Source organism: Lissotriton helveticus, chromosome 10, assembly GCF_964261635.1.
Source record: "Lissotriton helveticus chromosome 10, aLisHel1.1, whole genome shotgun sequence".
NCBI classification, from domain to species: Eukaryota; Metazoa; Chordata; class Amphibia; order Caudata; family Salamandridae; genus Lissotriton; species Lissotriton helveticus.
This window is the reverse complement of record NC_136071.1, coordinates 576,444,838-576,469,378: the sequence shown is the minus strand read 5'-3', so window position 1 is coordinate 576,469,378 and position 24,541 is coordinate 576,444,838. Positions and strand designations below refer to the sequence as shown.

General features: G+C 43.0%; 1 protein-coding gene and 1 long non-coding RNA gene across 2 annotated transcripts in view; one reads left to right on the top strand and one right to left on the bottom strand.

Moving 5' to 3' along the window:
• The window catches only part of LOC144784380 (uncharacterized), a 195,568-nt gene that overhangs the window by 16,078 nt on the left and 154,949 nt on the right, over positions 1 to 24,541 (bottom strand). The window lies entirely within an intron of this gene.
• LOC144785249 (zinc finger MYM-type protein 1-like) lies at positions 1,073 to 10,181 on the top strand. Its single transcript, XM_078664259.1, has 3 exons — positions 1,073 to 1,171; positions 6,762 to 6,916; positions 8,100 to 10,181. The coding sequence occupies exon 3, from the start codon at positions 8,355 to 8,357 to the stop codon at positions 10,179 to 10,181; it is 1,827 nt and encodes a 608-aa protein (XP_078520385.1). The 5' UTR covers positions 1,073 to 1,171; positions 6,762 to 6,916; positions 8,100 to 8,354.

The window sequence follows — 24,541 nt, the reverse complement described above, 5'->3', positions numbered from 1 at the left end:
TGCAAGATCCTCTGATCACTATCAAACCCGCTGACAAAGGGGGATCGATAGTGATTCAGGATACAGAGGCATATCGACAGGAATGCATCCGACAGTTAGGGGACATTAATTCTTATGTTCCCCTTATCATTGACCCTACAGAGCGATTAACAGCTGAGATTAGGAATCTGGTTGATGAAGCCCTGAATGAAGGGTGGATCACTGCCCATGAGGCACTGTTTCTACAAGCTCAGAGTCCCACAGTGCCGTATTTCTACACCAGCGGCGGTTTTCTTTCAAGGGCGGCGGGGCTCCGCCCTCCCTATCGACTCGGCCGGCATAGAGCAAGCCAGGGATTTAAAATGCTAAGTAACAGCAATGTTACTTACCATTTTAAATCCCGAGCCGCACTGACGATCAAAGCCCCGGGCCGTGACATCCTGCTGCCTGCCTGCCTGCCTGCCATCAGTTTAGGACGCACTAGCGTCACTGCAGCAGCAGGCAGGCCAGACAGGAAATGGAGGCAGCGTGTGGGGTGATTTGTGACACATGCGCTTTGCGCATGTGTCACAATTTAAGGCTAAAGACTGCCGGAGAGTGTAAACACCGGGCGCATTAGGTGCCAGCCCGGGAATATAAAGAATGGCCCTTTTGGGGCCCGCCCAGAAATGGCGCAAGGCAGCATCATAAATTTACAGCAGCCTCGGGTGGGTACAGTGTAAGCCCGAGGCTGCATTGAAGTCTAGTGTACATGAAGGCTGGGGCATGATGATGAGTACACCCTCACCCCACCCTTTGATCAGTCGTCACTGGAGGGGGTGGGGTCATGCATAACTGACCCCAGCCAGCTCTCAAAAACGACTCATTTGGGAAAGGTCATTTTTTAAATTACAATAATCATTACACTGAGTGATTATTGTATATAAACTTTTAACTTTATTTTTTTTTAAAAGAAAACGCTGTAAGCATTTTATTTATGTCACAGAGTCATGAGACTTAACTCATGACCCTGTGACGTGGTGTCACATGCTGCACAGAGTAGAGCTTTCACTTTCATCCTGAAAGTGAAAGCTTTACTGTTTCAGCTCTCTCTGAACCAGTAGCTGCTGGACAACAAAAGGAGAAGCACAGCCAGCCAGCAACTAGCATCAACCGGCTGACTGACCAAGACAGAAGCTGCCTGATAACTGGGGTAAGTGTGAAGTATTAATTATTGTTCTTTTAAATTATTTTTGCAATATTTCCATTATTTAAATATACTACTTTGTAATTATTTTAACATATAGCACACTCTAGTCTAGTATCATGACTCATGAGTGCATTTAAATAAACTTGCAAGGGTTAATGTGTCTCATGCAGTGTACTTCATGCAAAATGCTATGTAATATGCAGATGACAGATTTTTATTTTATGAAACTAGATAAGTGGGTTACTGCTTTTAATACAGAGCTCATTTGGTTATGTACAGTCCATACATTTTAATCCTTCCCATATAGCACAGTGAGCTATAAACAGCATGCAACTCTTCAACCTTGTAACCCTCACTTACTTTTGTAACACAACCTGTACATTGATTTACACTTTTCATTTATTGTCAATATATGTGTACATGTGATCTAAAGCGCTTTGACACCCTACATGTGGATGAGTAGCACTATAAAAAGAAATAAGAACAAAATAGTGGTATTTAAATTTAAAATGTTTGCAAATACAAATTCAAAAGCAAGCGTCTTATGATGTGATAAGCTTTAAGCCTTTCTTTCTGCTCCATTGCTTCAAATCAATTACTATTTAAAGCAAGACTACTCACCCGTAGGGTCTCAAGGCGCTGTGTGTGGGGGGTTGAGGGGAGGGGATCTGCGATTGATTTGAAGAGCCAAGTCTTGAGGTCCTTCCTTAATTGCGGACGTGATGGTGATTGCCTGAGGTGCAGAGGCAGGACGTTCCAGAAGTTTAGACAAGGATCTTTCTCCAGCACTGGTCTACAGATGTGTGATGGTGGCCTGCGCCAGTTGGGCGGAGTGGAGATGTCACGGGAGAGTGTAGAAGCAGAAGTGGTGGTTGAGCTATGTATGTCTGGCGTTGTGGAGGGATTTGTAGGCATGCGTGAGGCGCTTGAGCTAAGGTAATTCTTTTGTTGATAGATAGCAAGTGAAGGTCTCTCAGGGAATATATGACGTTATATCGCATGCCAACACAAAGAATGCCATTATAACGCGGTTGTAACAACACAAGTGCTGTTACAACGCATTACCATTGCAAAGCACACTTTTACCATGCATATGCCTTTACCACACATGCCATTACAAGGCAAAGACATGCGTGGTAAAGGCATATACCTGGTAAAAGTGGTTAAGGTAAGTAATTGTGTGTCTCTGTATGTATATATATATATATATATATATATACCCCCAGGCAACCCCAAAATTACCCTTTGTACCAGTGCCAATAGCCCTACCCCCTTAAAATTCTAAAATTACCCTTACCACCCTAATACCCATACCCCCTCAACCCTAAAATTACCCTTACCACCCCAAAACCCCAACCAACCCTGAACCCTAAAATTACCCTTACAACCCCAAACCCTAAAACTTTAAATTACCCTTGGCACAACAAAACCCAAATTTGTCCGAGCCCTAAAATTACCCTGGGCACCCTAAAATTCAAACCCACCCTGAATCCTAAAATTAACCTTGGCACCCCAAAACATATACCCATCCTAAACCCTAAAATTAATCTTGGCAACCCAAACCTATACCCCTACACCCCAAACCCACCCTAAACCCTGTACTTACCTTATACTTACATGTAAAACACATATGCTTTTACCATGCTTGCCTATACAAAGAAATTCACGTAAAGGCATGTGTGGGAAAGGTATATGCATTATAATGCTTTGCATTGTAATGCTATGCATTGTAATAGCATTGCGATGTAATGGTACTTGCGTTGTGTTGTCATGCGTTGTAATGGCATGCATTGTATTGGATTCGTTGTAATGGATATTTCCCTTCTCAGGTGGCCGGTGATGTGGCTGCGGCGTGGGATGTTCAGGATGAGTTTGGCGGAGGTGTTCTTGATATTCTGCAGTTTCTTTTGGAGTTTCTGGGTGGTGCTGGATAGAGTGCTGACAAGCTCATGGGTGATAGTTTTCCTGTACTCACTGGGGACACACTGGAAGATTTCATGAAGTAGATGGAGCATGTGGAAATAGGAGGAATAAACAACGTTGATTTGGTGGTTTATTGAGAGAGAGAAGTCCAGGAGGTTGCCAAGGTTTCGCATGTAGTCAGTGGGCATGTGGGGGGGGTCCAAGTGCTGCAGACCCCCTCTGCCTGGGTCACCAAGAGTCAACCAAGGCAGAGGGGGTGGCAACACTTGGGGGTGGATCCCAGGTTGAGGACTTAGGTCTTGTTTGAGTTAGTTAAGCTTGAGGCAGCTGTCCTTCATCCTGGTGGTGACTGCATTTATCCTGTTGTGGAAGTTGCTCTTGGCAGCTGTGGGTTCTTCTGTGAGGTAGAGAATCAGCTGGATGTTATCGGCGTAGGAGACAACGTTGAGTCTGTGGTTCTTGACGATGGCTGCAAATGGGGCCTGAAGAGCTTGGGGCTCAGGGAGGAGCCTTGAGACCCTTTGCAGATGATCTCTGTGGGTTTTCAGTTGAATGGTGGAAGTCTTACTCTCTGTGTTCGGCCGGTGAGGAAGGAGCAGATCCATCCAGGGCTTTGTTCCGGATGCTGGCATCGTGGAATCTTGTGCAGAGGGTGTGGTGGGAAACGGTGTTAAAGGCGGCTGAGAGGTCCAGCAGGAAGAGGGAAGCTGTTTTCCATTGGTCGAGGCATTTGCTTTTAGGTTTGAGGCTCCAGATATCTCCTTGGAACAGAAGGAGGCCTGAAGGCTCTTTAACTTCGGCCTTTGTTATGGGCCCAGGTGAAATCTGATAAGCTGCTGCCCCCCTCCACTTGCACATTGCAGCTCGGAATGATAGCGGGCAACGTGCAGCAGCAGGCGCTGCTGAATGTGTCAGTTACAAATGGGGTTTTTGTTGGCTAAGGTATACACCTAAGCCAAGCAGTACCCACCACCACTCAGGTTAATTCAGATGCAAGACTACCTGTGCTCCTCGTCTGGTAGCTTGGCGCAGAGGAGGCTTATCAAAGAGGCAATGTGTAAAGTATTTCTGCAACGCATAGTAAAGTAACACAGTGAAAGACAAAGCAAAACACTCCACACTAGTTCTAGAAAAATAGACCATCTTTATGTAATTAAAACCAGGCCTGAAGGACAACAATCTAATAGTCTATCAAGAGTTATGCCAGTACTAGTAACGTTAATAGCTCATCACAGTGCTCAGAAACCTTTAAGGGAGTTACAGTAATCCTCAAATGAGCCCACCGGCCTCCTCCGCCTCGAAAAGGTTTTCAATGCAGTGTGGGTTGAAGTTAGCCTGCACAGGCCTTCGGGACAGTACCTGGGGCTTGGAGTCACTGCTCTCGTTGTCGGCGGTCTCGCACACGGGGTCCACATGGTAGGAAGAGGAGTTGGGCTCTGGCATGGCCGCTGGAGCACAGGCAGGTCTGTGGCCCCATACTGCTGTGTTGGTGGGCCTCACACATGGAGCTCGTGTTGGTAAGAGGTACAGAGGCAGGCAGGACTGGTGTTCAGCCACAGTAGATGCAGTCTTGTGAATCTTCGGCCAAAGAGCCTGGAGAGAGCGAGCTCAGATCGTTGTGTTGCTAGGCAACCAGAATGCGCTCACGCCGCTCGGTGCTCCCGGCGCTGACTGAGGGTAAAGGTCTACACCGCTGCGGTATCTTCAGAAACAGCAGTGTCGAGTAAGACTAGTAGCAAAAGGTGACCGAGCGCCAACACAGCAGGCGCTAGACTATGTGAGTGTGTCTGGTGGCCCAATAACATACAAATAGCCCTGATTCTTCCATAACAGGAGGAAAGCTAACAAGTTCTTGGGAACTTGTAGGATATAGAGGCCCAGTTGTCCCTCATTGCAGAGGTAGCAGGGAGCAGGCCAACATAACTGAGCAGAGTGCATAGGCAGGTCAGCAAAGCAAGTGACAAAGGGGCAGTCCTTCCTAGCAGCGTTGTACCTCATAGTTGCAGAGTCTCCTCCAGACCCCAAAGTGAACTAATTTGGGGATGTCACAGCGAGGTCCAGTACTAATACCAAAATGTGTCTTTGAAGTGGGGGAGACAACAAAGTGGAGAAGTGTGGCTCAATGGTTAGAGCGGCCGACCCTGATGCAGAGGTCTAGCCCGGGACCAGGGTTCAATTCCCCGCCTCGGCGGGTCTTGGGCTCAAAAATTCCACGGACCTGATAATTCTCGCCTCAGTGCCTATTCAATCATGGAGTCCCACTCTGCAACTCTGGGCAATAGCTTGCTTAATCTCCACAACGGCCCCCACAACGCTAAGGATGCCTGACCTCCATCTTGGGGGTGCCCAGGAGTGGACACCTCACAGGGAAAGCCAGGATGGGTTCCACAGTGGTATTCGTACAAGCGCCTTGAGACCCTTGCGGGTGAGTAGTGCGCTATACAAGTATCAATTTACATTTACATTTACAAAAGACGGCTGTCTTTGATCCTCAAAAGGCCCCTGCCCTTTCTTCTCTGGCTCCAGGCACACTACAGGCGGTTATATAGCTATTTGTGTTGGAATAAGCATAGCCCTATTCAGGTGGAGGTGTCAGCCACTCCCTCCTTCTATGTTTAATGAAGTCTTAGTGCGGTACTATAATTTGACTTGATAATGTCAAAGCTTTCAAATGTTAAAAAGATACACTTTTTGAAATTTTGAAGAGCGTTCACTTTCACATTTGTAGTCCTGTCAAGTACCACTCATTAGTGGTCAGACTAGTGCTGGTGTCCGCATCACCACACTAGAATGCTTTATTCATTCAAGCTATAGCACACCTGGGCCCTAACCACCTTGCATGCTTTCTGAGTAGCTGCATTTAGGCAGCAAGCTCGCTGGCAGTAAGTGCATCGTGGTCGTGAAAAGCATGCAGTCTGTCCCACTTATTTTCTTGGCAAAATCACATTTCGGCACTGCCTGGAAAAAATAATCACCAATCTCTTGCCAAACTGCCTGCTTTCCCACAGTGTAAAACACTTTCTTCAGTTAGCGCAAGTCATAAACAAAAAAAAATCCTGACCTGGCTGGCAGAGAGTGCTCCACGTAGAACCAAGGGGTCGCCCTATGCCAACTGTTGTTTTCCAGAAAGGCGATGGACTATAGGCTACTTAGAGGTGGCAGTGGCCTTGGTGCTGAAAGTTTTCAACCTTGGGGTCTGGTTGCTGGAAATGATCACTGGCTTATCTGTCCTCTGACTCTCTAGCCCCCTGAATGTAGCCGGTGTAAAACCTTAACTCACCATCCCTCCTCTAGTCACATGAGGTGTTCCCATACCTCTGCTCACTACTTCAACAGGATTCTAGAGTTCGGGCCAGCGGCACAGGTGCTCACTGCAATGCACACATACTCAAACACACACACACACATTCGTTCACATAGATTCATGTTTAAAAATGGGCATGCACTTCTTTGCAGAAATATTCAACTCTACACAAAATTTCACACATCACCATGCTTGCAGAGACCCAGGAGCTCACTTGCACTCATGCACATTCCATTAAAAAACACCTGAATGTATTATTTTTATTTGTTTTGTGTAAAACATTATTGTACAGGAAGCACATTGTCTTGAAACATTACATGAATGCAATGTAATTGCTGGTAATAATTATTGTTTTAATTATTTTAGCACATGAAAAATTGGAGTTAAAACTGGTCGTGATATAATCACATTCAAGATCAGTACTGAGAGATATCGAAAGAGGACAAGTGGTAGTTCTGACTCTGCTGTAACAGGACATTGATCAAAACTCAGCTTCGTGGTACTTAATCTCAGGCCACAAGGTAGGACATGGTTCTCTATTTACGGCAAAGGTCCACATTCAGCTGTATATGGATGCCAACTGTGTGGTCTTTAGGTGTGGAGGACTGCCTGTTGGCTTATCCTAGCAGAACAGTTTAGAGAGTGTGAGCTTGTAGCGAGTTGAAAGTTCAAGGGAATCATTTTTTGTTTTTCATCATGAACTATGAAAATTCCCAAAATGTTGATTTTGAAATCTTTAATTTTTTTATACACTTTTATTTATTTAACTGTGGCCTGATAATCCCTTACTATCCCTTAATGCTTTCCACCCTTAAAGCCTTTAAACCCCAAACTGCCCATATATTTTATCCTTTCTTCCTGCTTAAAAAAGTACTACTCTAATTCATTATAGCCCTCTACTACTACTTAGTGCTACCCTAAAATATCCTAACTATCCCTTAAAGCTAACTATACTTGAATTATTAAAAATGCATTGCTAGTCTCCGGCCCCTTTACCCCACCTAATTTTAAATGCTCCTGTCTACTTTAGGAGGATGCCTCTTACCCCTGATCCCAGTACACTCATCTTTGCTCTATAATGCATGGCATTTTACCATGTTTTAGGCCACTGTTTATTTTCATTCTAGTTTTTTCAGTCGACAATATTTTTTACAGCAATGTTTTTCAGCCTATTTTTTTGCACACAATATTTTTACTGCACACAGAGTATGTAGAGTGAGTTGGATATATAAAATCGATCTAAGGTGTTGTGACAGTTGTGACTGTTGTCCATTTAGTAATAGGATCACTGATAGGACTAGCACTGTCTCTAGGCTGTAATTTTAGTCTGTCTTGTGTGTAAAATAGGTAATTTCATCAATGTGTAGAATATCAAAATGGTCTAACTGCAATGTTAAACTCTTAATTGAAAAAATGTGCATTTATTTTGCTGTGTTGGGTACAGATAAGTACTGGATATATCAGAGATCTGCCTAGAACCCTTTTAAAGGGTATTGCTCAATTAGTCTCTCATTCTTTTGAAGACATTTTTCAATATGTTTTGTATTATTTGCCATCTAAAGTCAAGTCAAAATTTATAAGTACACCCTTTAAATTCTAGGCAGATCACTGAATTGACATGCTCAAGCTTTTCAATCACCACTGGTGTTGTGCATGCTATGGCACCTAGCCTCGAAGCTCACACCATATTTTAATTATTAACAGGATCCCAGGAGGAATTCTGCAAATATTTACAAGGCTATACCGCTTGGGGAACAGCTGTTCGTGCTGCTGCAGTTGCATTCCTGTCAGACTGAAGATGGATGTGGATGAATAATTGCTGTTACTTGTGTGTGCATGACAATTTATATTAGTGTTTATTTAGTATTTTGCGTAATATCGTTTTTGTGTCTTCAACCAAGGGAATTTTAAAAAACAGGCTAGGTTTTCTATTTCCAATCTGATATATTGCTGGACTCAATGAACACAGTTGACAGTTTACTCATAAACCCATTTTTGGGTTTGACACATGCAGATAAACTGCAAGTGAAAACATTAGGAGCTGATAAACCTCATATTAAAATTGAGCAGTCTACAAAAGATAGGGGAAAGGGGTACACACGTCGCTTTACCTGTACATGGTATGATAGGATTGAATGGCTTACTTGTAGCGCTTCTAAAAATGCTTTATTCTGTTTCCCATGCTTACTCTTTGGAGGTGAAGTTACCTGGACAAAAACAGGAGTTACTGAGCTAAAGCATCTGGCTGAAAAAATAAAAAAACATGATTCCTGTAAATCCCATTTGACAAATATGTTGAAATTATCTCTTTTTGGAAAATCGGACATTGTACAGCAATTAAACGAAGCATACCGTGTGGGAGTAAGAAAACATAATGCAGAAGTGGATAAAAACCGATACATTTTATCAAAATTGATTGACTGTATTCGATTTTGTGGTGCCTTTGAATTGGCATTACGAGGCCATGATGAAACTGAAGAGTCTCTAAATCCTGGCGTGTTCAGGGGCCTTGTTGATTTTGTCTCCAGCATTGACAGTGCTATGGAAACACATTTCAAAACAGCCACCGTGTTTAAAGGCACTTCTAAAACTATTCAAAATGAATTGCTGGACTGTATGCTGGAAGTAATAAGAGACTATATTATACAGCAGTTGAGAACCACTGATTATGTAGCTATCCAAGCTGATGATACAACTGATGTCTCTACTAAGACACAGTCAGTTCTGGTCTTCCGCTACATTGATGGAAATTGCAAGGTAGCTGAAAGATTTTATTGTTTCATACATCTAAAAGACTCATCTGAGGAAACAATTGCCTCAGCCATTCTTAATGAATTAAACATTGTTTTCCCTGAGCAATGTGCTAAAGGAAAAGTAATTGCTCAACGCTACGATGGTGCCAGCGTCATGCGTGGTGCAACAGGTGGGGTGCAAAAGAAAATCAGGGATGTTTACCCAAATGCACATTATATTCACTGCTATGCCCACCAACTTAACCTAATTATGGAACAGGCTTCCTCCGAAATATCTAGAGTTAAAATTTTCTTTTCAGAGATGGGTGGTATAACAGCATTTTTTGCACGTTCCCCGAAAAGGACGGAAATTCTTGAACAAATAGTTTCAAGAAGACTTCCAAGAGGGTCTGCAACTCGCTGGAACTTCAATGTTCGAGCAATATTGCTAATTTATAAATTCAGGGAAGATCTTCTTGAATGCATGTCAACCATTGCAAACAGTGGTGATTTTGAGTCGAATACTATATGTGAAGCTAAGGGATTTAGTAGAACATTAGATGATAGAGAGTTTATATTCTTTCTGTTTCTTTTTTTCCAAATAATGCCCCAGGTAGATATTTTATATAATCAATTGCAAAAGCGAGACTTTGACACTGTGTCTGTCCAGAAAGCTACTACAGACTTTGTGACAAGCATCACCAAAGTACGAGAATCCATTGACAGTTTGGATTCTACACTGCCACAAGAATGTACATTTGTAAACCCGAGACTGCAAATAAATACTTTGACCCAAGAAGCAAAAGAAGTCTGTGACATTATTGTGGTCCATGCCAGAGAGCGCTTTGCTTTCACAAAGCATCTTGTAAGTGCAACACTATTGCGAGGTGACCTTTTTGAAAGCCATGACAAATCTTTCCCAGCTGAGGCACTCACAGAAACGATAGAAGCCTATCCTATGTTAGACAAAGCCAGATTGAGTACAGAACATTTGGTCCTGTATGGAAGACGAGACTTCCGTCAAACTACTGGTGGTGTGTTACATCCTGCATAGTTTATTAGCATGTAATTACTTCCCCTTTAAGTGCATGAGCCTTTCTACATAGTGTTCTGGTTCTCAGAACTTTCTTAATGATGCATTCTGTATCCCAATGTCAGTTGTTATTGGACTTGTAGCTGACTAACATGATGCTGTGCTGCTGAATAAAACTACTTGAAATCCAACCTGTTCCCTGGATTATTACAAAATTTGGCGACGAGGACTCCAGCCATCTACAGCACAGGAGCGGAGTGAACCCTGTTTTACTGCAATTTTGATCTTTTTATGGAATTTTAAGGAACTTTGCCTTTCCTGAAGAAATATTCGCTTAATATTCTTCACATTCAATTTTTTACATCTCCTGGGAATCTTGCCTTCATTTTCCCATCTTCTGAAGAAATCTACGTTTTGTTCTACTTGAGTTACGTCTCATTTGACTTGTGCATCCTTCAAATCTACCAACGCACGAGTCTCACTAAAGATTCCAACTTACTGCCTGCTGCCCAGCCGCGGAACATACTTCGTGCCGAAGTTCCAACTCGCTGCTCAGATACCGTTGCTAGACAAGCTCCGTGACGTGACAACCAGCGTCTCCCTGTTTCCTGCTTGTCACCGACGTGCTGCGTCCTATCTGCAGATCCAATCGCGATCACACGCAGCGCATGCAACGTCATACGCACGGACGCTGCGTACAACGTGCAGCCATTTTGTTTATCCTGGGTTTCCTAGCAACGCTAACTGCATACGGAGACTACTTTCCCCGTTTCCTTCACAGCGGAGAAGCGGTTTACATCAGCATTTCTTCAAATAAACACAACGCTTGAGATATTCAACGCTCAGCGCCTCATAAACAACCAATTCCTGCTTCGTGGAACCGCTTTATTTTCTCTATACACAAAGGTACAATTTATCAACAATACAAACAGGAACTTTCAATAATATAACAACAATCATTATTACTTCCGTATAATTGTGCCTATTCACAGATTATTAACCATCATCTATTACAAGGCACTCAAGGAGTATACATGCTTCTAACTGACAATTACTACTAAGTTCTATTTACAACGTTTACACCTACAACAGTTAACTTTGACTGCACACCTTCATATTTATTTTACCACATTAATAATTTACAGTTTAATTTCCATAACTTACTACAATGTGTTCATAATATTTATATACATTTACATCTCTGTGCAATTCATAATTTTACTGTATTATTTTACAATTTACTGTCATTGAAATAATTAACATGCAATTTGATCCCCCTGCAAAATTTTTACAAGTTAAGGGTGATCCTCCCTTGCCTTGGGCAAGATGGAAAGAAGAGTTTTTCAATTACATGAAAGCTATTGATGGAGCGCGTATGGGTGCAGAGAGAAAGAAAAGTATTTTGTTACACTGTTTGGGATCAGAAGGGCAAGACATTTTTAGAACTTTACCCCTCATTGTACTACCATCTGGAAGCGGGGATAATCTTAATGTATACTCTGAAGCGCTTGCCAGACTAGAGAAAAGATTTAAACCCACTGCAAATATAGCTCTTAATCGTTTCAAATTTTATACCAGAGCACAAGAACAGAATGAATCATTTGATGATTTTCTCACTGCCCTGAGAGCACTAACGTTACGCTGCAATTTCGGTACAATGGCCGATGAGATGATAAGGGACCAAATTATTGTTCATGTTAAAAACAAAAAGGTCCAAGATAAGTTGTGGTGTTTAGGCGATCCTACCCTAGAAGAAAGTATTGCCATTGCTAAATCTACAGAAATGTCTGAAAAATGGATGAACATTGTAGAGAAACAAAATACCAGTTCAAGTAAAACTAATGTTGAAGAAGAAGTATGTTTAGTTAAGTCCAAAAATGAAGGGAGAGATTGGTCTACCACACATGGGGGTATTAAAAATACGCCAAATAACAAATTTTAAAAACCTGATTATAACAGTAATTCAATTTCTTGTTATAGATGTGGAAACAAATCTCATATTGCCTCTTTCCAAGGTTGTCCTGCCCTAAATAGAACCTGTACTATATGTGGAAAAATGGGTCATTTTGCGAATGTCTGTAGAGAAAAACGTTTCAATACACAGGGGCGAGCAGGACTTCCACGAACCTTCTCCAACTTTCCCACTACTGCCAAAGTTTCTTCTATTAATACCCCTGAAACCACAACACAAGAACTGGATACAGGATATGTTGTCTCCATCATCCAAAGTGGTACTGTTGTTACAATTAGTAAAAAATCACCTAAATGTATGTTTAACATTTTAGGAATTGAAGTTGAATTGATGGTAGATTCAGGATCCCCGTGGACCATTATTACCAAACAATACTTTAATGAAATGTTACAAGGTGTGTGTGACTTTTCCAAGTTACAACCGTCTGATATTCTAGCAGAAAGTTTTAACGGAGGAGACATTTCTATTGAAGGATTCTTGTGTGTCCCTATAACTTTCAGAGGTAGATTAGCTCACATCAAACTATATATTGCTATCAAAGGCATAAATGTTTTAGGGTGGCAAGATCAATGGGAACTTGGCATCAAGTTGAATCCACGTGCTAAAGATCCCATTGAACTTTGTAGCGACCAAGAAATGGTTAACACCATTAATGATGGGGGAGAAGATATTAATTCAGTATGGAGCAGAAAATTTAATAAAGTGTTCTGTGATCAACTGGGGAAATTGAAAGGATTTGCACACAAGATAGTGTTAAAAGATGGAGCCATTCCAGTTAAGCAGAAATTAAGAGGTGTACCTCTGAATATCAGGCCTGAATTAAAAGACATGTTAGATAACCTTTTAAAAGAAAACATTATTGAACCTATAGAGTCCTCAGAATGGGTTTCACCCATAGTTCTCGTACGCAAATCGGATCAAAAGTTGAGCGTCTGTATTGATTTAAGAGCTCTCAATTCCAATATTGTTGTAGACTGCCATCCACTCCCAAATATAAATGAACTTGTTTCTCTATTTGATGGTGCGCAGATATTTTCCACTTTAGATCTTAGGTCAGCGTACCATCAAATAGAGCTAACCGAAGATTCCAGGAAATTCACTGCCTTTATTACACCCATGGGTCTATTTCAATACAGAAGAATGCCATTCGGTTTAGCTTCGGCTGCTTCAGTCTTCCAGCGTGTAATGTTTCAGATATTCAGGGATCTTGATACTTTTGTTAAGTGCTTTCAAGATGATATTTTGATCTTTTCTAAAAATACTGATGAACACATTGCACATCTTGATGAGGTTTGTTCCAGATTGCAAAACCATGGTCTTACTCTTAAAGCACATAAATGCAATATATTTAAAAAATCTGTTGAGTATTTAGGGCATACACTTTCAGGAAAAGGTTTAATTCCTAAAAAATCCAATGTTGAGGCCATTCTCAATGCCCCAGCTCCAAATTCCAAAGAACAACTTCTATCTTTTTCAGGGATGTGCGAGTACTACAGCAAGTTTGTTGCTAACTTTGCCACTAAAATGGAACCTTTGAGGAAATTGTTAAGACAGAAGAATGAGTTTATTTGGGCCTCAGAACAAGAGAAGGCTTTTACAGAGATAAAAAGAGACATTGTAAATTCACCTACTTTAGGACCTTTTAGGATGGGCAAAGAGTGTATTATCACCACAGATGCGAGTTTATACGGTTTGGGGTGTGTATTGTCTCAGACTGATGGTGTGTCAGAGTGGAATGTTGCTTTCTCTTCCAGGACCTTGAATGAAACGGAACGCAGATATGCAGTAATCGAGCGAGAGTTACTATCATGTGTGTGGGCAATCGAACACTATAGGATCTATATTTGGGGAAGCAAGTTCATATTAAGAACTGACCACAAGCCCCTTATTCATATTCTTTCAGTAGGTGGAGGATGGAACTCTACAGCGAGAATTGCACGCTTAACATCAAGACTACAGGAGTATAGTTTCACAGTAGAATATATACCAGGAAAGAAAAATGTCACAGCTGATTGTCTATCACGTCTTCCATGTCTTAGTGTGGTTGATAGTATATCTGGATGTAAGGACGTAGATTTCGTATCTAATTTACAAGATTTCTTAAGTACACAATATCGAGAAATTACTGAACAATTTTGGCTCGAGTGTCAGGAGAACGATGATAAACTGAGTACTGTAAGAAAATATTTGTTGGAAGGTTGGCCTAATAAAGCTAATGTTAGAGAAGATATTATGCCATTCTTTAATGTTGCTGATGAGTTATTTTGTGAAGGGAATTTAGTTTTTAAAGGTGACAAGTGTATTCCACCTGTTGGAATTCAGGATCAAATACTCAAATTAGCACATAAAACTCATCCGGTAATTTCTGCAATGAAGCGGCTTATTAGATTGAACTTTTGGTGGCCAGGTTTGGACAGGTTTGTGGATCGTGTGGTTAGAGAATGCAATGAGTGTTGTGACAAAGATAAAATGTTGAAAGTCTTTGTTCCCCCACTCAAATCTGTAACTTGGCCTGAATTTCCATGGAAAAAAATTGCTTTTGATATCTCTGGCCCTTTCAATATTTTACCTGAATCCTCTCGTTTTGCTCTGGTAATTATAGATTACCATTCCAAATGGCCAGAAGGGAAATTTGTATCTAAAATTACTTCTGAGATCATTATTAAGTTTTTTCAAGAAGTGTTTTCCAGAGAAGGTTGTCCTTCTACTTTGGTGTCAGATAACGGAGTTCAATTAGTCTCATCAGAAATGCAGTCATTTTTACAGTCCTGCAATATCAAACATGTCAGAACTTCCCTATATGAACCGCACGAAAATGGGCAGGTTGAGCGCTTTAATCGAGTATTAAAAAACTTTGTAGTTGATTCCATCAAGGAAAAAGGTAACTGGTTGAATGATCTTAGAGAGAAACTTTGGAACTACCGAATAACTCCCCACACTACCACTGAAGTGAGTCCCTTCAAACTATTAAAAGGCAGAGATCCAGCATCTGTCATTTGTCCGTGGTGGTTCAAGGAGAAATGTAAAAGTTTTGGTCAAGATACAGTAAATATTAAAAATTTAGCAGACAAAATTTCTTGTAAACAAAAGAAATCGTCTGAATGGTACAACAAGAGATGGAAAGTAAGAGAGCATAGATTAGCTGTGGGTGATTGGGTCAAGATTTTAAAACCATCTTTTGTCAATAGGGGAATGAGTAAGTATAGCAGACCTATCCAGATCAAAAATGTTTTTAATAACTCTGTTATCACACAAGATGGAAAGGTCTGGAATGTAAGCAAAGTTGCAAAGTGCCCTATCCAAATGAATGTAAATAACCATTTTTTTTTTTTTTTTTTTTTAAGACCAACGGTCATAAACTTTATTTAGTTTCACAGATAAGGTAAACAGCAGTCACACAGTGTCATAACAATAAACCACTACTACAAGCGGTACTCGGCTATCAGTACATAATGACATGTCAATTGAATGCGAGTGAAAATAAACAGTAGCTAGTGGTAATGCATTAGTTCACAAGTAGCGGTGCTAGTAAATGTCTCGTGCCGCAGCGCTTGTGGCTCATGGCACTGCGCTAGGACCAGGGTGCTGAAAGAAATCCAACAGTCATTGCATTAAGTTATGTTCCCTGTTCAGTACAGTAGCGAGCTAGAGCAGGATCGTATCCCCCACCGTCACCTGGATCGCTGGGCTTCCGCTGCCTGTACATGAAAACACCCAGGTGCCATTGTATGATACGGAAACAGGGAGGGGGGGGGGGGGTCGAGCATTAGCGCGTGTACAAAATCAACAGTCTCTGCGTCAACCAAAAGGTATAACTGGGAATTAAAAGAGGAGGGGGAGGGAGAAACATTTCAACAACTGCTGGACTAGTGTACGTGCATGTGGTAGTGTGTCTTGAATCCTAGCTGTGTGTGGTGCACCCTGTGTGGGCTGCGCAGGGGCGGGGGTGATCGAGGATGTGGTGTCGCCACGGCCGCCGGGCGGGGGCGGGGAGGGGAGGGAGGGGGCAGCGGGGGGGGGGAAGGGGAGCGGCGGGGAGCGGCAGGGGACATCGTTCGTTGTGGAAGATCTCGGTAGGCGGGGCTGGCGGCAGGGGGGGAAGGGGGGGAGGGGGGGCGCGGCAGTGGGGGGGGGGAGGACGCGGCAGCGGAGGGGGGTGGGGGGCAAATTCCGTGTTCTATATGGACAGCAAGTGACAGGGCCCCTTCTAGTCCGCGTCAGGTTGGCATTCTATACCGGCCCGGGCGCATGCCCTGTGGTACGCGATCAGGGTAGCGTCCCAGTCTTGGGCGATCGGGTATGTCCGTAGGCCAGCGGTCTCCTCTCTGTGTAGGGACACACTCTCCGCACTGGCCCAGTTGCTAAAAGAGCGGCGCCAGTCTTCAGGGCGCGGTGGGTTGGCGTTTTTCCACCGTCTCGTAATGAGGCGTTTAGCCGTAATGAGGCCTAAGTCCCAAAAGCGTGCCCGCAGCTTGGTTTGCTTGGTTCTCCGGTAAAGCCCCAGTAGGCATACTTCCCACGTCTTGGGGAGAGTTTCGCCTGAGGCCGCCATCAGCGTGTCAGTGACCGCTGACCAGTACAAGGCGAGGTGGGCGCAGTTCCAGAGTGCGTGCAGGAAATCTGAGTCTAGGAGGCCGCATCTGGGACATGCCGGTGAAGTGAGTCCGAAATAGCGATTCAGTTTGTCAGGAGACAAATATGCTCGATGAATGATATAATATTGGATGGTTTTAAATCGCGCGTTGCGGGGAACATTTCTAGCGCCCGCTAATATGGCGGTCCATTGTTTGTCCGTCCAGTCGGAGCCCCGGTCGGTCGCCCACTTCCCCCTCAGCCTTTGGGAGGAGAATTGAGTGAGGGTGTGTAGTGCCTGCGCTAGCCAGTGCACTATATGAGACCCATCGCCCATCACGTGTAGGTACTGGATGAGAAGATGAGTGGGCGGTTCCTGGCTCATGTCACCCCATGCCTTCGTCAGTTCATGTAGGAGTCCGGCGTGCGCCAGGAATTGACCCACTGGTAGCCCGGTGTCTGTGGACAGGGTCCCGAAGGGCAGCAGCACTCCGTCGCTATATAGGCCGCTCAGGTCGTCCAGGTCTGCCGCCGTCCAGCAGCGTAGCGCAGTCGAGGACAGTATGCTAGTGCCCAAGGGAGTTCCCAGTAGAGGTAGGTTCGGGGCGTAGGGCACTGTACCTTTGGTAAGTTTGAGGGCCCGCACAAAGCACCGCTTCGCGATCGCCACATGGACTTGGGCGGGGTGTCGCTCCTGCGTTAGGGGGTGGAAGAGTGTGAGCACCTGCACGGGGGACAGAGTGGTATCAGTCGTGGCCGTGTCTATCAGGTTCTTGCCGCTCAGCCAGTAAGCGACCCATTGTAGCTGGGCCGCCAAGTAATACAGCTCTTGGTTGGGGACGGCCAAGCCTCCAGCGTCCGTGGCTGCATATAGAGTCTTTAACGCTACCCGGGGTCTCCCTTTGTTCCAAATAAGGCGCCTGGTGAGAGTTTCCAGCTCTCTGAATATGCGCGCTGGCACATACACTGGCAGGTTAGCATAATAATAGAGGAGCCGGGGGAGCATTATCATTTTGGTCAGTGCCACTCTGGCCGGCACATTCAGCGGGAGGGAGTTCCAGAACGTGACCTGGGCCGTGAGTGAGGAGATAGCCCTCACCAGGTTACCCTCCAGGAGATCCACGGGGTCTCGATATATCAAGATCCCGAGGTACCTGAATACCGTCGGGTGCCATCGGAGCGTCTCCCCCATCATGCGCACTTCACATTGCGGCATCTCGCTACTGAATGCGAAGGTCCCCGATTTGGCCCAGTTAACATGGAGCCCCGACATATCTCCGAAGGTACGGAAGATGCCCGCGATCGCCTCAGGTATGCATGTGAGATCTCTGACATACAGTAGGAGATCATCGGCATAGAGAGACACCGAGTTTATGCCGTCCGCTAGTGGGATGCCCCATGCAGCGCCGGAGGTGCGGAGCAGCTCCGCTAATGGCTCCATCGCCAGGGCGAATATCATAGGGGAGAGGGGGCAGCCCTGTCTGGTACCCCGCCCAATGCGGATCCTGTCGGAAAACAACCGCCCAGTCCGGACACGCACTTCGGGCGCCTGATAGAGGAGCCCCACCATCTGGATATAGGCGTCGCCTAGTTCGTATTTCTCGAGGACTCGGAGGAGATACGGCCATTCCACCGAGTCAAACGCTTTTTCCAGATCGAGCACGATGCACCCAAACGCGGCCAGGTAGGGGTCGCATACCGCTGGATCTTAAAAAACCGGCGTAGGTTGTAGGACGTGCTCCGGGTGGGCACAAAGCCATTTTGATCAGCGTGCACCAGCGTGGGGACCAACGGTGCAAGTCTCCGGGCGAGCGTCGCGGCCAATATTTTGTAATCGGTGTTGAGGAGTGCCAATGGTCGGTACGAGCCAAGGTCTGTCGCCTCCCTACCTGGTTTCAGCAGAGAGACCACGTTAGCTTCGTTTAGAGACGCCGGGAGCTCAGCATCTTCCAATGCCGCCTTATACATTATGAATGTAAATAACCATGATATGAATACTCAATTTGGTTCACATAATTGTCATGACTTCACACCAGATTTGTGTTCTAAAATCCCTACTGACTCGATTGCCTCTAGGATTAAGGAGAATTCTCGCACTCGTAAGACACCTTTGTCTCTACGAGACTATGTATAAAATATTGCATTGACTGTTCAGGATTTTGTCACGATTTTGAATACATGCATAATTGTTCTATGATTTGTACATATGTTTCATTCTAGTTTTTAAGGGGGAGATGTGTTACATCCTGCATAGTTTATTAGCATGTAATTACTTCCCCTTTAAGTGCATGAGCCTTTCTACATAGTGTTCTGGTTCTCAGAACTTTCTTAATGATGCATTCTGTATCCCAATGTCAGTTGTTATTGGACTTGTAGCTGACTAACATGATGCTGTGCTGCTGAATAAAACTACTTGAAATCCAACCTGTTCCCTGGATTATTACATGGTGCCATGGCTTTATTTAGCTTTTTGTGTGAAAACAACTTAGAGAAATCCTTTTCTGAGACCAAAAAGCTCTTAAGAGTTGTCATTACTACACCCATGACAACAGCAGAATCTGAGCAATGTTTTTCCACACTAAAGAGGGTAAAAACATTTTTGCGAAACACTATGGCTCAAGCTAGACTTAATGCTTTGGCTATGCTGTCAATGGAAAAAGAGCTAATAAAGGAAATACCAGAATTCAACAAAAGAACAATCGAAAAGTTTGTTCATATTAAAGATCGACGAGCAAACTTTCTATATAAATAGTCAAGTCAAGTCAAAAACCACTTTATTCGATTTTGTTAAAAATCATAAAAGCATACTACAACAATATAAAATCATTCCAATATAGAATCATTCCAATGACACATTTCGCAATTTCATATAACACAATGTAGTTAAAAACACATTTTATAAAAATTCCAAATTGTACAATTCGATTTTAAAAATGTCATAAAAACTTATGTGCAAAAGAGCCAGATATATTTTAAATCATCCCAGTCCCCGTTATTGGGCTAGGGCTTTCCTCCTCCTAATTCGAACTGCAGCCACAAGATAATTTGCCACACTAAACATTACTAAGGGAGAGTCAAGCATTTGTAAGAACAAAAAAGCGGGTTTTGCTTGCATGAACGCTTTCTCTTTTAGTAAAGGTAACAAATACTTTCTCCTTGGAACTTGATAAAATGGGCAAAACAACACAAGATGTATGTTGTCTTGTATGGAAAAATTATCACATTCACATACTGGTGCATCCTCAAGTTTGCACCAACTATGTCTATCACTGAGTACCAAGTATATCTGGTTGAACCTAAACTTAACCAGGAGCCATCTATGAAATGGGATATTAACTAAAGTAAGGTACGGTTGGATGGCAATACATGTAAGAGTCATATAATGTGCTCTGACCGTAGGTTTTAATAACTGGAGTTGTTCTCTCTCCAAAGACTTGAGTCTGCAAAAATTCTCTTTGACCCAAGCTAGGTCAGCTTTTTTTAAACCAAGCGGGGAGGAGAAAATCTCTGGACGACCAAGTTCTTTCGAGCACTTATTAATGTAAGCCAGCCAAGCAATATCTTTATGTTTATCCAATTTAAGACAGTCCAACAAAATTTTGTGGTTAAGACTTAAGTTGTTGTTGGTCCAAACTCTTATCCATAATAGAATAGGAGCCATGGAGAGGATATCTGTGATATAACTAACTCCAAGCTCCTGAGAGCTTGGAGTTAGTTACATCAGATTCATAATAGAAAATATGAATCTGATGTGTGATCATAGTTTCAGGTGTTTATAGCTCAGTTTGTTTTGTTTGATAACATTAGGAAGTACTGTTGGAAATGTTCTCATTCCATTTAATATTCATACAACTCCTGTACAGTTGATATGTATTTATATATGTGTGCTTATGTATCTGTGAATTTATATATATTTGTTTTCATATTTTAATATTATTTAAAATATTTTTGTTGTTAGTGTTTTGAGGGTATATATCTTTATATGTACAACATTTAGTTATTTTCCTAATTTATTTTTATTTAACCGTTTTCTACTGTACTGACAGGGACAGGAACCCTTCTACCTGAGATTGACATGCAAAGTATTTAAATATTATTTTTATTTTGTCAATTGTGTTCAAAAATATCATATTGGTTTTGAAAGTTCTTAAAATGTACATTTATTTATTTCCATAATTTCTTTTTGTTTAACTTTTTCTGCTGTGCTGGCTGAAGGGCACAAGGACCTGAGAGTGGCATTCAAACAATTTACATAGTATTATTTAAAATAATTTTGTTTGTGTTTACAAACATCATATTGGTTTTGAAGGGATATTTCTTAAAATATACATTTATTTATTTTCATATTTTATTTGTATGTAGCCATTTTCTACTATACTGACTGCCACAAGGGCCTGAGAGTGGCATGCAAAGTATTTAAAAATAAAGTAAATTTTTTTACCTAGCCTGCTTATGCATATACGTTTTTGTTCTTTCTTTCTTAAATAAATGAAAGATTTTTAATGGATATTTCTTATATTTTAAGCAATGCATATTACACTCATTTCTTAACTTATTTTTATTTAGTGGTTTTCTAAAATACTCATAGACCCAAGGGCTTCAGAGCGCTATATGAACTATTTTAAATACAATATTTACTTAATTATTTTGCAAAATTGCCTTGCTCAAAAATGCAAAGCTTTTGCTGACTTCCTAAAAATTAAATGTTTGTTTCAAATTGATATTTCTTATACATGTAGCTATTTAATATGTCATAAAGATTACTGGGCAATCAACGTTGAATAGCTGATGCAGAGAAGGAAGTGGCCAGCCGTCATTTTTGGTAGGAACAAAATTACAAGTGTGTTTCTTTGTGGATGTGCAACCTGGCTTAGTACCCTGGCCCTCTTCAGAAGTCAGTCTTGCTTGGCAACACAGAAATTCTCTGAAATAATGTAAGAGTTTTCTTTTATGAATGCCTAAAAGAACTGATTTTTCAGTCCATTTATCACAGAAATAGTGCGGAAAATTGCACCAAAAAATGCCAATTTAAAAAAAATTTCTTCACGGGGGAGAACCCCCCCGATCCCCCCTTATTGCCGTCGTGCCGTAGCCGTGTTGGCAGCCAATCAGACTTAAGCACGGGGACTGTTGGATCCTCAGAGGATCCGCGTCCCTATATATACAAATTGGGATTTTCCTTAATATTTCCAAAACTAAATGGATTTACGCCAATTTAAAACAAACATTGGCATAGCCAATGGTCCCTCCTCTGGGATGTTATAAGTGTTTAGCGAGAGCTATTGGCTTTGCCAAAGTGTTTAAGCGATGATGTAGAGCAGTGTGGCTGCTGTTCAGTATGTTATAAATTTATAATAAGTGTTATAAACTTTTTTGTTACCTTAGATATAATTAGGATACTATGTATAACTGAGCGACTGTATAAACAAAAAAAACAGAATTAACATAAAAAATGCCATAACACATTACTGGGGGTTAGTGTGTTACACAGCGATGCTTTCCAGGCTCGGCTCGTGCTGTAGCTATTGGGATCAAGTTAGCTCTCCCACAGCTACAACAATCCTGTGATTGTGTTGTGCTTTTGTAGTGGGGTAGGTAAACATTGCACATACAATCGTCTTAGATACTTACATATTTATTTATATGTTCTAGTGAAATCGTTATGTGAAGAAAATATTTGTGGAAGAACTTCCGAACATGGTAATTGTTTAACCAAAACAGGTATATGAATAAAGAAATGAATAAACGCATTGCAAAGCTTTGCCGCTGTTTTTTTTAAATGACATGGTGGTTGGGGGAGGTGAGAGGTCAGCAAACAACAATGGGAGGGGGGATTGAAAATGACGGGAGGGTGGGGGTGATTGAAAACAACAACGGGAGGGTGGGGTTGATTGAAAACAATGCTGGAAGGGTGGGGGTGATTAAAAACAACAATGGGAGGCAAGTGTCAGAAAAGGCTTTCCTGCACTGAAGGGAGTGAGGAGCTGTTCATCACTGAAACGACAAGTGTCGAAGAAAGGTGCCTGCAGATGGTCCACTACAGAAATGGGAGCGTGGGGCTGGCTGTGCATCCCAGCAGCAAGTAGTTTCAGAGGGAGCTGTGTGCAGAGAGCAGACACCTTGTATGTCAAAGGAAAAAAATGTGCAAACGGTGGGCTACATTGGATGTCCGGGGAAGAAGAATGCAGAACGTGGCCTACACTGCATTCCGGGAAGGCTAGTGAAGAACCTGTGTAAGCACTTAAGGGAGAAGCGGCGCCGTGCATCATAGCAGCAAGTAGTTTCAGAGAGAGGCGCATGCAGAGGGTGGCTACCTTGAGGTTGAGTGAAACAAGTACACAAATGATGGCCAGCTTTGGATGTCAGAGGAAGGAGCATGCAAAAAGTGGTTAGCAACCGGTGTGAGACACAGGCACAAACAGGAGGAGGTCCCCTTCAGTGAAGGATAGAGTGTATAGCTGAGCATCAGAGCAGCGAGTACTATCAGAGCAGAAGGTGGCCGGTGGGTGTCACAGGAATGCATGTGCAGAATCTAGCTTTAAGTGGGTTTCAGATGAAGCCAGGCAACCGTAAAGGGAGGGCAAAACTGTGCATTATAGCAGCGAGTGGATTCAAAGGAAGACGCATGCAGAAGGTAGCCTGCTTTGGGAGTCAGAGGAAGGTGTGTGCAGGAGGTCTCCTGCAGTGAACAGAGCGCGTGGGCAGAAGCGGGTGCGAGGAAAACGTGCACACAATGTCCGAGTAGAGTCAGAGGAAGGTATAAGCAGAAGGCGGTCAGCATTAAGCGTCAGAGAAAGGCTGGCGGTAAAAGTGTTTGGAAGTTAAGGATCGCAGTGCTGTACGGCAGCGAGTAGTGTCAGAGCAACGCCTGTGCCAGAGGTGGCTACACTGAGTGGCAAATGACGAAGCGTGCAAGAGGAGGCCAGTATCGAGTGTCTGAGGAAGACGAGTGCAGGAGGCCGCCACTAGTGGGTGCCAGAGGAAAGATCCTGCAGAAGATTACCAAAAGTGGAGGAAGCATGGTGCTGTGGGTTACACCACCACGTAGCGTCAGAGGAATGTACCTGCAAATCATGGCAGCACTCACCCAAAAATACATCATATCAGATGTGAGCCCCTGTGTCAGCAGGGACGGACCCCTTGCATGCTAGCCGCATATACTGCATGCAAGGAGAGGGTTCCGCACTAGAGTTCAGGAACAGCAGTACCAGCAGAGTCCCACTGCTTCATGCAGGACACACTACAACCAAGACGAGGGTTTCACATGGGAGCTGTGCCACACGGAGCAACCGTCTCCACAGGACCGAATATTGGATGTACCCAAGAGGAGTAATATTTGGAGTTTTTATAGAAAAAGGGCACACACTTTAGGTTGGCGAATTGACAAAAACTCTCCCAAATACCATGTAAACAAACTTTGTTAATTAAAAAGAATTTGTTAATTAAAAACGTCAAACCAACAACTGATCATAATAAAAGCAAATCTACTAAAAGATAAAAATTGAAAAACATTTTATTACATCATTTCATTATAAAAACAATACAGGATTTCAAAGGTAAAAACAATAATTGTCCTGGGAGGCAGGGCGGGAAGAGGACCCAGGTGCGGCCGGGGGCTGGGGCGCTATGCAACCTAGTCCTCGCAGTCCCGCTGTGTCAGCAGAAAGAAGCCCCAAGTCGGCGTGGTCCCTGTTAAGGCTGGCGGCGAGCAGGCAAGGTCCCACAGAAGTTTAGAGCCTCGAGCGGCACCTCAACTCATCAGAGTTTATTAAACATACTCCGGTGGCACCCACAGATGGTTTATTAATCCTAAAATTCCATCATGACCAGGGTACTA